Consider the following 15322-nt stretch of genomic DNA (forward strand, 5'->3'; position numbering starts at 1 on the left):
TGGTGGACTTGGACTCGAGGTAGAACGCATTGCGGGTGAAGCGGGAGAGGACGTTGGACTTGCCGACGCTGGACGCCGGAGTCGTTGTCCACCCGGTGCGCCATGTGTTTCCGTCGCCGCCAGCCGACGCGGATCCTGCACCAACCACGCGGCCGAGATCTAGCTGAGGCGGATATTAGTCATTAGGTGAGGAGACGGAGGAGGACTGCGGGATCGAGCGAGGCGCGAGGTGACCACAGGAGTGTGCTGCGCGCCGCCGGAATTGCCCGGCCTAGATCTTGATGGCGGCGACAGAGAGGGACTTGGTGAGTGGATCTGGCCGTCGGCTCTCTCTCCCTCTCTCGTTCATGGGTGAGGGGAGAGGAGGGGGAGAGGGCGGCGGTGGTTGGCGCCGGCGGGGGAGTGGAGTGGAGGCCGACCGGGGTTGGGGAGAGGATGGAGGCGAGCGGCGGCGGCGGCTGGATCTGCAGGGGATCGAGAGAGAGCGAGGAGGAGGTGGGATCTGGGGGGTCGAGGGGAGGGGGAGAGAGTGGGTCAGCGGTTGGGTGGTGAGTTAGGGTTTTTTTTCTCGGGAGAAGCTCCACCGTTGGATGGGTGCACCATGGATGGCTCAGATTGAGTCCAATTTGGTGATCCGCGTGAAGGCGGTTCCTCGCATCTCATTGGTCCATCCAATCCACTCTGATTTTTCTAAACATAACAAAGGCATAGTTTGTCAAAATGATCTCGTATTTTGCATAAGTGTGCATATTGGACTGACAAACAATATTGCCAAATAGAGCTTTCATTTTATTTGCACAAAAAATTCATTTTTCCAATTTTTTAGTGTCCAAAATGAGTTTTTTTGTGAAGGACCTAGCAAATATTTGTTGCAAATTTGGACCAAATCATTTTTATAAAATAATAGGCCATATATAATGCACAATTGACCAGATGGTTGGGTGTCAAAAGTTTCGAGCCACCTCTCGTGAAAAAGACAAATTTCCGCCGATTCAGCAAGAAGCGGGTCAAATTTGAACTGCACCTGCCTCATAGTTTGCTATTTATTTTTTCCAAAAATCATTTCTAGGTACATAAGTATCTATTTAATCATAGAAACACAAAAAATTCCAAGATTCAACCACTAGCTAGGAACGGTCATGCCCGCCGTTTTGACCGCATTTTGAAACGGGCATAAAAAATTCAAAAAAAAAATTGGAAAACCTTCGCATTGTGTCATTATATGTGACCAAGTTACCAGTTAAAATAATAAACTTGTAATACGGTAATTATTTTGAAAAGGTGTTCTCAGAAACGAGCTATCATGTGTGAAGATGCATGGCTTTCAAGCCAAATGATCAATCTTATGGCCACATTCATGGCATAGTTTGTTCAAATGATCTCATATTGTGCACAAGGGTGCATCTTGGGATGGCAAACAATGTTGCCTAAGGAAATTTTCATTTTCTTTGCACAAAAAAATCATTTTTCTAAGTTTTGAGTGTCCAAAATGAGTTTTTTTGTGAAGGACCTAGCAAATATTTGTTGCAAATTTGGACCAAATCATTTTTAAAAAATAATAGGCCATATATAATGCACAATTGACCAAATGGTTGGGTGTCAAAAGTTTCGAGCCACCTCTCGTGAAAAAGACAAATTTCCGCCGATTCAGCAAGAAGCGAGTCAAATTTGAACTGCACGTGCCTCATAGTTTGCTATTTATTTTTTCCAAAAATCATTTCTAGGTACATAAGTATCTATTTAATCATAGAAACACAAAAAAATTCCAAGATTCAACCACTAGCTAGGAACGGTTTAGCCCGCCGTTTTGACCGCATTTTGAAACGGGCATAAAAATTTCAAAAAAAATCAAAAAATTGGAAAACCTTCGCACTGTGTCATTATATGTGACCAAGTTACCAGGAAAAATAATAAACTTGTAATACAGTTACTATTTTGAAAAAGTGTTCTCAGAAACGAGCTATCAGGTGGGAAGATGCATGGCTTTCAAGCCAAATGATCAATCTTATGGCCACATTCATGGCATAGTTTGTTCAAATGATCTCATATTGTGCACAAGGATGCATCTTGGGATGGCAAACAATGTTGCCTAAGGAAGTTTTCATTTTCTTTGCACAATAAATTCATTTTTCTAATTTTTGAGTGTCCAAAATGAGTTTTTTTGTGAAGGACATAGCAAATATTTGTTGCAAATTTGGACCAAATCATTTTTATAAAATAATAGGCCATATATAATGCACAATTGACCAAATGGTTGGGTCTTAAAAGTTTTGATCCACCTCTCGTGAAAAAAACAAATTTCCGCCGATTCAATAGGAAGCGGGTCAAATTTGAACTGCACCTGCCTCATAGTTTGCTATTTATTTTTTCCAAAAATCATTTCTAGGTACATAAGTATCTATTTAATTAGAGAAACACAAAAAAAATTCAAGATTCAACCACTAGCTAGGAACGGTCATGCCCGCCGTTTTGACCGCATTTTGAAACGGGCATAAAAAATTCAAAAAAATCAAAAAATTGGAAAACCTCCGCATTGTGTCATTATATGTGACCAAGTTACCAGGAAAAATAATAAACTTGTAATACAGTAATTATTTTGAAAAAGTGTTCTCAGAAACGAGCTATCGTTTGTGAAGATGCATGGCTTTCAAGCCAAATGATCAATCTTCTGGCCACATTCATGGCATAGTTTGTTCAAATGATCTCATATTGTGCACAAGGGTGCATCTTGGGATGGCACACAATCTTGCCTAAGGAAGTTTTCATTTTCTTTGGACGAAAAATTCGATTTCTATTTTTTGAGTGCCCAAAATGAGTTTTTTTTGTGAAGGACCTACCATATATTTGTTGCAATATTGGACCAAATCATTTTTATAAAATACTATGCCATATATAATGCACAATTGACCAAATGGTTGGGTGTCAAAAGTTTCGACCCACCTCTCGTGAAAAAGACAAATTTCCGCTGATTCAGCAGGAAGCGGGTCAAATTTGAACTGCACCTGCCTCATAGTTTGCTATTTATTTTTTCCAAAAATCATTTCTAGGTACATAAGTATCTATTTAATCATAGAAACACAAAAAAATTCTAAGATTCAACCACTAGCTAGGAACGGTTTTGCCCGCCGTTTTGATCGCATTTTGAAACGGGCATAAAAAATTCAAAAAAAAAATCAAAAAATTGGAAAACCTTCTCACTGTGTCATTATATGTGACCAAGTTACCAGGAAAAATAATAAACTTGTAATACGGTAATTATTTTGAAAAAGTGTTCTCAGAAACGAGCTATCATGTGTGAAGATGCATGGCTTTCAAGCCAAATGATCAATCTTATGGCCACATTCATGGCATAGTTTGTTCAAATGATCTCATATTGTGCACAAGGATGCATCTTGGGATGGCAAACAATGTTGCCTAAGGAAGTTTTCATTTTCTTTGCACAAAAAATTCATTTTTCTAATTTTTGAGTGTCCAAAATGAGTTTTTTTGTGAAGGACATAGCAAATATTTCTTGCAAATTTGGACCAAATCATTTTTATAAAATAATAGGCCATATATAATGCACAATTGACCAAATGGTTGGGTCTTAAAAGTTTTGATCCACCTCTCGTGAAAAAGACAAATTTCCGCCGATTCAATAGGAAGCGGGTCAAATTTGAACTGCACCTGCCTCATAGTTTGCTATTTATTTTTTCCAAAAATCATTTCTAGGTACATAAGTATCTATTTAATCATAGAAACACAAAAAAATTCCAAGATTCAAACACTAGCTAGGAACGGTTTTACCCGCCGTTTTGACCGCATTTTGAAACGGGCATAAAAATTTCAAAAAATTGGAAAACCTTCGCACTGTGTCATTATATGTGACCAAGTTACCAGGAAAAATAATAAACTTGTAATACGGTAATTATTTTGAAAAAGTGTTCTCAGAAACGAGCTATCATGTGTGAAGATGCATGGCTTTCAAGCCAAATGATCAATCTTATGGCCACATTCATGGCATAGTTTGTTCAAATGATCTCATATTGTGCACAAGGATGCATCTTGGGATGGCAAACAATGTTGCCTAAGGAAGTTTTCATTTTCTTTGCACAAAAAATTCATTTTTCTAATTTTTGAGTGTCCAAAATGAGTTTTATTGTGAAGGACATAGCAAATATTTGTTGCAAATTTGGACCAAATCATTTTTATAAAATAATAGGCCATATATAATGCACAATTGACCAGATGGTTGGGTCTTTAAAGTTTCGATCCACCTCTCGTGAAAAAGACAAATTTCCGCCGATTCAATAGGAAGCGGGTCAAATTTGAACTGCACCTGCCTCATAGTTTGCTATTTATTTTTTCCAAAAATCATTTCTAGGTACATAAGTATCTATTTAATCAGAGAAACACAAAAAAATTTCCAAGATTCAACCACTAGCTAGGAACGGTCATGCCCGCCGTTTTGACCACATTTTGAAACGGGCATAAAAAATTCAAAAAAAAATCAAAAAATTGGAAAACCTCCGCATTGTGTCATTATATGTGACCAAGTTACCAGGAAAAATAATAAACTTTTAATACAGTAATTATTTTGAAAAAGTGTTCTCAGAAACGAGCTATCATTTGTGAAGATGCATGGCTTTCAAGCCAAATGATCAATCTTATGGCCACATTCATGGCATAGTTTGTTCAAATGATCTCATATTGTGCATAAGGGTGCATCTTGGGATGGCACACAATGTTGCCTAAGGAAGTTTTCATTTTCTTTGGACGAAAAATTCATTTTCTATTTTTCGAGTGCCCAAAATGAGTTTTTTTGTGAAGGACCTACCATATATTTGTTGCAATACTGGACCAAATCATTTTTATATAATACTATGCCATATATAATGCACAATTGACAAAATGGTTGGGTGTCAAAACTTTTGATACACCTCTCGTGAAAAGGATAAATTTCCGCCGATTCAGTAGGAAGCGGGTCAGATTTGAACTACACCTGCCTCATAGTTTGCTATTATATTTTTCCAAAAAAACATTTCCAGATACATCAGTATATATTTAATTAGAAATACATGGTTTGGTGGCGATACGTTGAGGTTTGGATGGTGGCCCAGGGCCCCAACTCCAAAGCGCGTAGACTCGCATGCCCGCCGCGTGGTCACCGCGTGCCCATGGACTTGCCATGCGTTCTGGGAAGCCTAAGCATGTCTAGTAGGTTTGGCACTCCCCAAGTAGATGCTTGGAAGAAAATAACAACAGAAGAATCTCACGAGGTGACCAAACAATGCTCAAACATGAATTAGCACCCAAGTGTTTGATTAGTGGTACGGGAAATGCACATGGCCAATGGGCCTGAGTTTTGGCCAAGGATGATCATCTACTAAGGACACTATCTTGGAAAATTTGTAGCTCAAATGGAGGAGCCGAGGTGTCACTTGCTTTGCAACGTACCACACTGGACAGAAATATGAATGTTGAAGCCACACTCACATGTATTGTTAGATGGGGTTCAAATTTTGTGGAGAGCTATGATTTGGGGATATAGAACATGTGGCAAAAATTCAGCTTATTAGGATATGCCTAGCTAGTACTTCCTTCACAACAGCTTGAGTTGAACAAAAACTTTGGAAATTTGCCAAGGAAGATTTACCAGGCAAATGGAGTTGAATATTGTCATGAGGCAATGATTTGGATAGTAAAGAATGCCCATTTTTTGGGGAATTTTGGGAATGACAGAAATATAGGTTGCTTCACAACCTAGGGAAAAAATTGACACATGGACATGACACATAGGCAAAACTGATGAGGTGGCGCCTAGTCATAGCAATCCACCACAACTTACAAGGTTATGACCATCTATGTTGGTCGTGATCAGCTAGAAATAAGGCAGCGGATCAGTGCTGTCTGCTTTATGACCATTTCGTGCAAGGAAATTACGACCTTTATGGCCAAAATGGTCGATATAGTTGAGGGTTTGGAGCCCCCCGAGCAGCTTTTGACTAATTGGTCTCAAATGGTCGTAGATCTATGACCAATTCTTCCAGGGTCACTGACAGAAGGTCACTAGTTGACATATTTCTTGTAGTGGCTGGCAAATTTATGGAGGCATTCTGGGTTACGACAGTGGCAAGTTGAACTATAGAGCCGACTATGAGTGCCCGGGTTGCGATTACCAAAATGAGCATAGGTCTACAAAAATACCAGCCACAAACTGCTATGATCTGAGAGCCGGTAATGGTTTAAGCTGGAAAAAGATGATGGTAATTTTTGATTCATCAAGTTGTGAAGTAATTTCTGGAGTACAAACAACTTTTATACATGATCGATTTCAACACAGGTCTAGAAAATGTTAGAAAAAAGAAAAGAAAACCCTAGTCATGGCAGACTTGCTAGGTAAGCAAGCAGCAGCTGAATCTACTGAACGCAACAAAAGGGATCTAAGATATGATGAATTACATAGCGGAAACATCTAAATACCCTACGATTGGTGGTTCGTCAATGAACTTGATCTACGGCCTCATTTTCCAAAGAACTCCAATGAACAAGTGATGAACTACAATGATAAAGTGGCATGGGCGAAGAGCGAGGTACTTATAGATCTACGAAGCAAGGTTTGAAGATGATCAAGGTCACGGAGGCAGTCGTGGTGTCTCTGGTGAGCTCAGATGACGACGTCCTCACTGGTGTTGTCACTGTCTCGAGAAGGCGGCGAGCTCAAGATGGCGATGTGCATCGGAGGCGAGAGAAAGAAGAAGGGCAGGAGATAGAGAAGGCAAACTGACCCCTGGGGGTCCGTCGCATTATTTATAAGGGGAAAGAACCCGAAATGGCAGGTGCGAAACCCTAGGGTGTGTAGTAAATGTGGGCTAAGACGACGCCTCGATTTTCATGATTGACAAGATCTGACATGTCCACCCAAAAGATCCGTTATGATGTCATGCGTGCAAATCGAAAGACCAGTATGATGATGTCACATCGTGAAATAGCAGAAAACATGCCAAGTGTGTAGAGAGCCGTGCGGGCCGACAAATGGATTGACCCGGCTGGCAGCCTCATAAAGGAAGGATGAAAGATGCCATCTCAAAAGATCTAGACCCGTCTCGATCCTTAACAATTTGATCTTGTCTTATTTTCAGGATGGAGCTTAACCTGGATAAATCCAAGTTAAACTGGGGGCTAATGTCGGGGATACTCCCCACGACTAAGACTCAGAAAAAGTCTTCACCCAGCCCGGAGCACGGAGGTTCCATGGGTCAGCATTATTTCCATGTCACGAAGGAGAGGAGGCCACAAGGCCCATGAGGGCATTCGCCAAAGGACAGCTCAAGTATAAGCTACTAGTGGGCCGGCTCAACAAGAAGGCCCAAGAGGTGGTTGATTTCCTAACTTGGGACGCAAGATAGATACAGGGTTAGAGTAGGATACGGGTTGATAGTACGGCCCGGAATCTCTTGTAAACATAATAGGAAAGACTAAGTTGCAATCTCTTGAAAGCTAGATTAGCGAATCCGCATCCTTGTAATCGAGATCATCATCAATATCAATCAAGCAGGAAGTAGGTCTTTACCTCCACCATGAGGGGATGACCTGGGTAAACTTGTGTCCTTCATTCTCGATCAACCCCGTTCAAGCAACCACCTAGTTGCGATGGCCTCCAGTTGAGGACATATGTCGTTAAAAAACCACAACATATATGGTATGTGTGTTTGTTGCAAGAAATTGAATAAGTGGACTTAGAAAGATCATCATCCACTACCTTTCATCAATGAAATATCAGAAAGGATGGCCAACAACCCCGTTCATTATCAAGAGAAAACCACATTTACATGACCTTATGGTACATATGCCTACCAAAGAATGCCCTTTGGTTTATGCATTGGGCCACCTATGTTTCAAAAATGCATTTCAATTATCTTTGTTGATTTCATAGAGTGAACGGATGAAGTATTCATGACAACATTTCTGCCCAAGGAACTTCCTTTGATCATTATTTGTACAATCTTAAAAAGGTTTTGCAGAAATGCGATGAACATGTTTTGCATTAAACTGGGAGAAGTGTCACCTCATTGATACCAAAGGTGTGGTTTTAGGCCATAGAATTTTCGGTAAGAGTTAAAGTAATTGGAAATTTACATTACCCGTGGGATGCAAAAGGAATGCAAAATTTTGTGGGGTATGCATGTTTTTAAGGCGATGCATTAAAGATTTTTCTAAGTTCTCAAAACCGCTCACGACATTGATGAAATTTGATGAAACATTACAAAATTTGACAAATCATTGACGAATCAACATTTTGCCAAAACATTTGCACTCTTATATATAAGGAAAAAAACCGAGGAAGGTCTCAACTCGATGGCGAGTATGACATGGTACATAAATAGCAACAACCCATGAACCATAAGAACTTATAACATGCATACTAATCAAACTAACTACTAACAATGAACATGGAAGCAATAATAGCAATATCATCATTGTTTGGAAGAGTAGTAGCAACATACTAAATTAACAAATTATTATCTAACTAAAACCTAGAAAAGCAAGCAAACATGACTAACCCTAATAGGTGCAAAGGTGTCTTGATGTTTCGATGAGAGGTAGCTATGATTGTCAGTGGAAATTGTAGCGATCCGACCTCAGACGGTCAAATCTCTGTGCTCAAGTGTCATCCCTAGATCGGTAATGCTGACACACAATACTTGAAGGATTGATAACAAAGTAGCAATCACACACTTACTACATCGATAGTCTCAAGAGAGAACTTATTACAATAAATATGGCTTAAGGCCATCTAAATAAGATAACAGCGGAAGGCTTGGAAGATAAAGTGAGTCCATCAACTCCAACGGCATAGCTGAGTGCACGACAACGGCCTAGCGAACCTTACTCTTCGTCTGAAAAGTCTGCAACATGATATGTTGCAGCCCGAAATGGGTCAGCACATGAAATATGCTGGCAATGTAACATAGTAGAGCAATGAACAAAATAATGCTATCACTACATGCATATATGGCTGGTGGAGGCTCTATGGTTACAATGTTTTGCAAAAAGCCAATTTTTTCTACATCAAAGGAATATATTTTGTTTAACTATCATGGTAGTTGATAAACATTGAGAATGGTACCCCCATCTCAATCCCAATTAAAAGTAATTAACAACCCAATGAATTAATTTAGAGTGATGAGATCAACATGATAATCCAAGAACCAGATACTCAAGATGTCCATAACCGGGGACACGGCTAACCATGATTAGTTTGTACACTCTGCAGAGGTTTGCGCATTTTTCCCCACAAGACTCGATCTCCTCCGTTGGATTTCTTGCACTACATGGTGTTTGAGAAATGGATGAACGAGACACAGTCTTTCAAAAGAGTAGACAGTTTCACCTACTTTCCCCTATATCTGCTAGCCTACCACTGAAAGAGGTCATGCAACATACTCAATTATGCTAGAGCCCATAATAGCTTGTGGCTGCACACGAAAGTTTCTAGCATTAATAATCTTATGATCCCTTTGAGCCTGGGTGGTGAACCAAAGGACAGCACTGGTATATCCCCAGGTGTCCGCAACCAATCCACCCAGATGTGTATTTAAGTAGCCACCTTAAGTTAACCATTAATTAATAATCTCACATCTGTCATGGATACACTCAAACTCAATCCACATCTACGAACATAGCATGGCAATATAAGCATAACGTAGAAGTAACTCCCAAGGGTTTGATAATAAAAAAGCAATAGGTTTTACCTCATCATCTATTTCCCAAAACCCACATGTTAAGAGATCCTACTCATGCAATGTTTAAGGGTTGTAACTAATGCATAAAAACTGGATATGAAAAGAGTACTAGTAGATTGCCCGTGCGTTGCCACGGGCCAACAAATGAATGCACATGTGTTGCCACGGGTATAAGTTACAATGTATTTTATTCATGTAAATATTTCACCTCTTAACCATAGTGATATGGTAAATGTTACAAATGATGTTTGATCAAGCAGGAGCTGGAGCTGCCGAGCTCGCCTTGCAGCACGCGCAGGAGCTGCGAGCTGGAGGTCCTGTTCATCTTAACATATGTCGAGCAGACACCTCATTGTCCAAGAGTGAGCCTTATTGGTGGTGTATTTGTATTAATAAATCAACAACGTATTTATTTTAATTTTTAGGAAATTGTTTTTGTATGGAACTGCCTCGGCATGCATTCAGTCATTCACCACCATGCGAAATGTCAGATTCCAATACCAGGTGACCATGAAATGTTTACAACATATGAAATATTGTCTTGAAGGACAACATGAAGAATATCAGCTTACACTGGTTCTGCTTTAACATGTATTCCATTCCAGAAAAAAGCTCACTCCAGTAACACAGACCACATCGTCAATCAGATGTTCTATAATAATTAAAATAATTGCATTGGTAAACAAAAAAACGTAACTTTTACAGTTTAATGGCAACTCAGTGTGATGGCACCACTGACAATTAACTCAACAATCTAATATCCTTGGAAAAAACATCAAAAAATAGACCAATAATGGTGAAACTCACTTATGTATCGTCATATACACAAACACATAAGAAATTTGGAAACAGTTGGGTTTCAGTCTCATGGAAAGGTATCTGAGGGTTCACATAATAAGAGATAATACTATACTGCTCATGCATTACATTCTGTCAAAGATCGATGACTTTGATGATATGACATGGACCAGCTGCACTGCTAAAAAACGCAGAATTAACAAGGCAAAAGAATTTTGCTAGGGACTTACCACGTTCCTCCAACCGATCAAATCTTAAACTACAGAGAAGGTTCGCTGATCCAATCACCTGCAGCAGGGAAGTTACACGATGAGGGAGTTAATGAATCGTCAGTTGCGGCAGCTGTGACCGTATCAGAAAACCTCTAAAGCAAGATGCAACAGTTTCGTTCAAAACAATACATTCGGCCTCTAAGTACCGTTAAAACGGCAAACCAATTTGAAACTCACAACCGAAACTATATAGTTTCAGGAAGATCTCACATTCAGAAGGTTGTATCTTTCACTATACTCAGCGAAAAATTGAGAAGAAATTATCCATGGAAATTTCAAACCAAATACTGAAAATACATCCATAGCCCCATGGACAGATTCAGCCTTGAAGTTACTTTAAACTGCCCGCAAAATAGGAAGTCATGACTGAAACTGCAGTCTGACGAAACTAACAGTAACTTCAGATAGGCATATCTCCTAGAACACCTGAAGAAAAATTGCAAATAAACATTGGTTGGAAAGGTCTTGAAAAGATATACAACTTTTATTTTAATGGTCCGGTCATATTCGACACCTAAAACCCTCAAAACGCAGCCCCTCAGTTACTGCACGCACTGCAAATAGAGTTGTGCAAAACAGACTTGCAAAAACAAACAGCAGGGAAGGAAGGATTACTTCACTTCATACCTACAACAGATCACGCCCCTACCATCTCTATTTCGCTCTTTCTATCTCTTCTCTGCAGCAAACCTTCTTTCAAGCTGCCTCAGACATGGGTTTGGATTGGTGTCCTCCTGAATACTCTGGCCCTGAGGCTTTCTTTTCCTTCTCAGAATCTGAACTTATCAAAATCATGCTAATTAGTGGAAAAGGCTGCATATTGACCTCTCACTAATACAGCCACATGTGCCAACAAATATTTTAACCACTCACCAGGATCATTCATTGGTACAGAAAAACCACAACATAATTAAGCATATTATGAACCAGTCTTTTCAAAACCAGTATTGGTATTTAAAATTAATGAAATTCATATGCATGGACAAGTGTATGGTTTAGAATACACAAAAACAGCAAAGTACTATTTGGTTATAGTCAGAGTTCACCTACTTTGCAATGTGGTACCAGAAACGAAAGCTGCTTAAAAAGGAAAGGGAAAAACTGATCTGTTGTGATTTCTTTCCCATTTGAAACTCCATATAATTGCTTTCATGCAGCTTTTTCTGCAAGTAATAATAGCTGAATGTATCCTACTTTGTTTATATTCAGCATGAATATAAACTAATCTGTTTCATAGTGCATACAGTGTACTGATGCTTGACAAAAACTTAAGTTATTCGCATCATCTACAATTATCTTTCTGAAGCGTGTGCTATCAGCTCTGAAACATGGCATTCAGAAGCACGAGTAACATCTGATCCTTGAACAAACCATGCTGCCCTCCGTAATAAAATGCTCAAAACCAGATTTCATAAGAATAAAGTGCTATTAGAACAGAGGAGTTTATGTGTCTGTTCTGGATGTATTATAATCAAGGCAGCACCACTGGCATGGAGTTTCATTTATCTCTGGCACCTCACTTTGCTAGCAATGTAGAGATAAAATGCCATTACTTTGAACTTCAATGCAAAGAGCAATAAATCACCCTCAAGGAGAGTACTAAAACTGTGATCTTATAAGCAAATGTCCACATGTTTTGATAAGAAAAGTGATTTTGCCGAACATTTATAGATCAAACAGGGATATAGCCCGAAGATACTCTAGTTTTTTTCTTCTACATAAGTCCATAGTTCTCCAGGACATCAGCCGTCAGGAAGTACTCGTCAAGCTAACCAGATGTCGGCTCACCACAGAAGTAATTTTGCACACGTGAAGACTTAAAAAACGAAAAACAATGTCTTAAAAAATTGAAAGAAGCTACAGATATAAAGTGCAAAAAGGTACAAGTGGGGACAAAATTGTGGAATAGCTCTGATGAGCCACACATTTCATCAGAAACAACAGAAGTAAAATTGCTCAACCATATCAAGTTTGTGAGCAGAGCATATATAGTGGAAGTTTTTTACACACTTCCCACGGTGCTTTCGGTCCGCGAATGAAGCCTCCTCGTCCTCCTCGGACACAAGAACACACTGCATATATGAGGTCGTTCGCAGAGCGGTGTCACAAACAGAATGGAACCAATGATCTTGTTCAAAAATAAAAAGAACCGAGATGAGAGAAAATTCATACGATGCGGCCGCTGCTGACAGGGGCATTGACCAACACCTCATCGGAGGGCACGTCTAGCTTCTTCTGCTCCTCCACCCGATGAACCCACACCAAAGCACATAGGCAATCATCATCATAGCACCATTCTCACGGAAGAGCAACTGTGATGAAGAGAGGAAACAGGACGAACGGCTTGCCTGGACGTTGCTCTGAACTGAGAGGCCGTTGAGCTTGGCTTTGCCGGTGTCGTTGAGAGGCGATGAACTTGCAGCCGAGGACGATGTGGAAGAGGAGGACGGTGAGGTCGCCGCGCGACTCTAGGTGCCTGCGGAGAAAGAAAAGTTGAGATGTGATATCTTCAGACCAAGAACTATAGTTACAGGTTCAGATTTGCTTCAAATCATTCAGGCACAACCAAGAATACCGAGATTAAACGTTCGCTTGCGGCCCTTGATGAATCCCAGGATCTTCTCGTCGAAATCGAAGCCGAGGTTCCAGATCAGGGACCCATACCCGAAGACCCGCACCACCATCTTGCTGTTGTTTCCCCTGCAGACGACAACAAACTGAGCGCACAAGAAGCCATTCCCCCAGCTCGAAAAATCATGTCAACATCGCCCCCAAATCAAAATCCCCAAAACAGTTCAAAAAATCCCAAAAAAGGTACGAGTAGACCGTAGGTGGATTCAGTTACCTGGCACACCGGAAAGGGGTGGGTCGGCGGCGTGTGGGGAGGGGCGGGATGGGGATTTGACTCCTCTTACCTCACCCGCGTCTCCTCTCCTCCGCCTGCGGTCTTCTACGGTGGCCTTCTCTCGTCTCCTCCGCCGCGGTCCACCCAATTTGCCCACGTCTTGAGCACCTCCTTGTACGCCACCGGCCGATCCACCAGCGTGTACTTGTCCGGCAACGCCCGAGGATTCTTCCTGCAACCAGCAAGAATCCCTATCAATCATCATCATCTTCATCACTCACACCGATTCACCCACTGAACCAAGCAAGCAATGGAGGGAGGACGGAGGACTCACAACACTTTCATCTCGAAGTTGTTGAGCCACCAGATGTAGGTGTTGAAGATGAGGAAGTGGGCGGCGCGCCAGTGCCGGGTGTGCTTGGCGATGGACAGCCAGGCGATGACGCGGTCCACCACGCTGTGCGCCTGGGGGTCGTCCGAGTTGGAGCTGACCAGGAACGGCGCCCAGTAGAACTCCACCGTCGCGTTGTACTCCGCTGCCGTGAACACGTTGAGAGAGCCGTTGGGCCCCACGAACTTGGCCAGGGACTTTTGGTCGCGCGACGGGATCGCCGACGACACCAGGCACACCGTCGACTCCCACTGGTTCTGGTTCAGGAGTCCCCCACGAAGATCAGCCTCTTGTTGCGCAGCCGCTCCAGCAGCAACCGCGCGTCGAACCTACAGCAAGATTCAATTCGGCTGGGTTGAGATCTACGAGTGCTGATGAACTGAATTGAATTGGGGATGGATGAATAGATGGATGCTCGGCCATGGCGCCCGAGGTACGGAAAGGGAAGGGGGTCGGACCTTGACGAGCAGCTCCATGGCATCGGGGTCACGGATCAGGGAGACGCCGGCGGCCTCCTGGTCCTATCCCGGTGCTGATCGCCGCCACGGCCTGCTGGATCTCGCCATGGCCCGGAGTTCGGCGGGGGCGATCCCGGTGATAGGGATTCAAGCCGTCCTGCCCTGGAGACGCGGCGGCGGTGTCTCCCCTCGGACGGCGGCGGCGGCACCGAACGAGTTCGTACGTGGGGAGCGGCTAGGAAGAGTCGGCGGCAGGGAGATCGGAGATGAGATCGGGACGAGCGCTTTTTGTGCGGGCGGAGGGGCGGCGGCTCCGGCCTTTAAAGGCCCGAGGGGGCCTGGCATGCGGGAGGGGCGACCGGCGGCATGGCGGCATCGGACTCCTTCGGGAGTCCGTCTCGGGGACGGCGGCGCGGGAGTGGGCCGGCTGGGCTTCGGCCCAGTCGGTCCGGAACATTTTTTTAAATAAATTCCGCCGAGAAAAATCCTAAATAAATAAAAATAAAAATCTAAAAATGCCAAAACAAATTTTCACTGTCTAAATAAAAACTTTAGAACTTAGTGAACATTTTCTTGGCCTAAAAATGTAATTTTGAAAAATGCATATTTTTCTAATTCGAATAAAATAGCAATAAAATCCAAATAAAATTATTTATTTGATTTTAACATTTTTCCTCCAATATTTCTTTTATTTTGGAGAAGTCATATTATCTCCTCTCATTTATTTTTAATATGAAATATTGTTGGAGACAAAATAATTAAAACCAAAATGATCCCCTTTTCAGTATTTGAGAAAATTTCGAATATGAAAATAATAAAATCCCCAACTCTCT

General features: G+C 41.7%; 1 protein-coding gene across 1 annotated transcript; it reads right to left on the minus strand.

Moving 5' to 3' along the window:
• Positions 1–12372: 12372 nt before the first annotated feature.
• LOC123052798 (protein ESKIMO 1) lies at positions 12373–14792 on the minus strand. Its single transcript, XM_044476136.1, has 6 exons — positions 14490–14792; positions 13975–14360; positions 13641–13872; positions 13371–13495; positions 12968–13271; positions 12373–12867 (listed from the first exon to the last, which is right to left on the minus strand). Exons 1-3 carry the CDS (start codon positions 14505–14507, stop codon positions 13746–13748), a joined length of 531 nt encoding a protein of 176 aa, XP_044332071.1. The 5' UTR covers positions 14508–14792; the 3' UTR covers positions 12373–12867; positions 12968–13271; positions 13371–13495; positions 13641–13745.
• Positions 14793–15322: the final 530 nt, after the last annotated feature.

The sequence above is a fragment of the Triticum aestivum genome, chromosome 2D, assembly GCF_018294505.1.
Source record: "Triticum aestivum cultivar Chinese Spring chromosome 2D, IWGSC CS RefSeq v2.1, whole genome shotgun sequence".
NCBI classification, from domain to species: Eukaryota; Viridiplantae; Streptophyta; class Magnoliopsida; order Poales; family Poaceae; genus Triticum; species Triticum aestivum.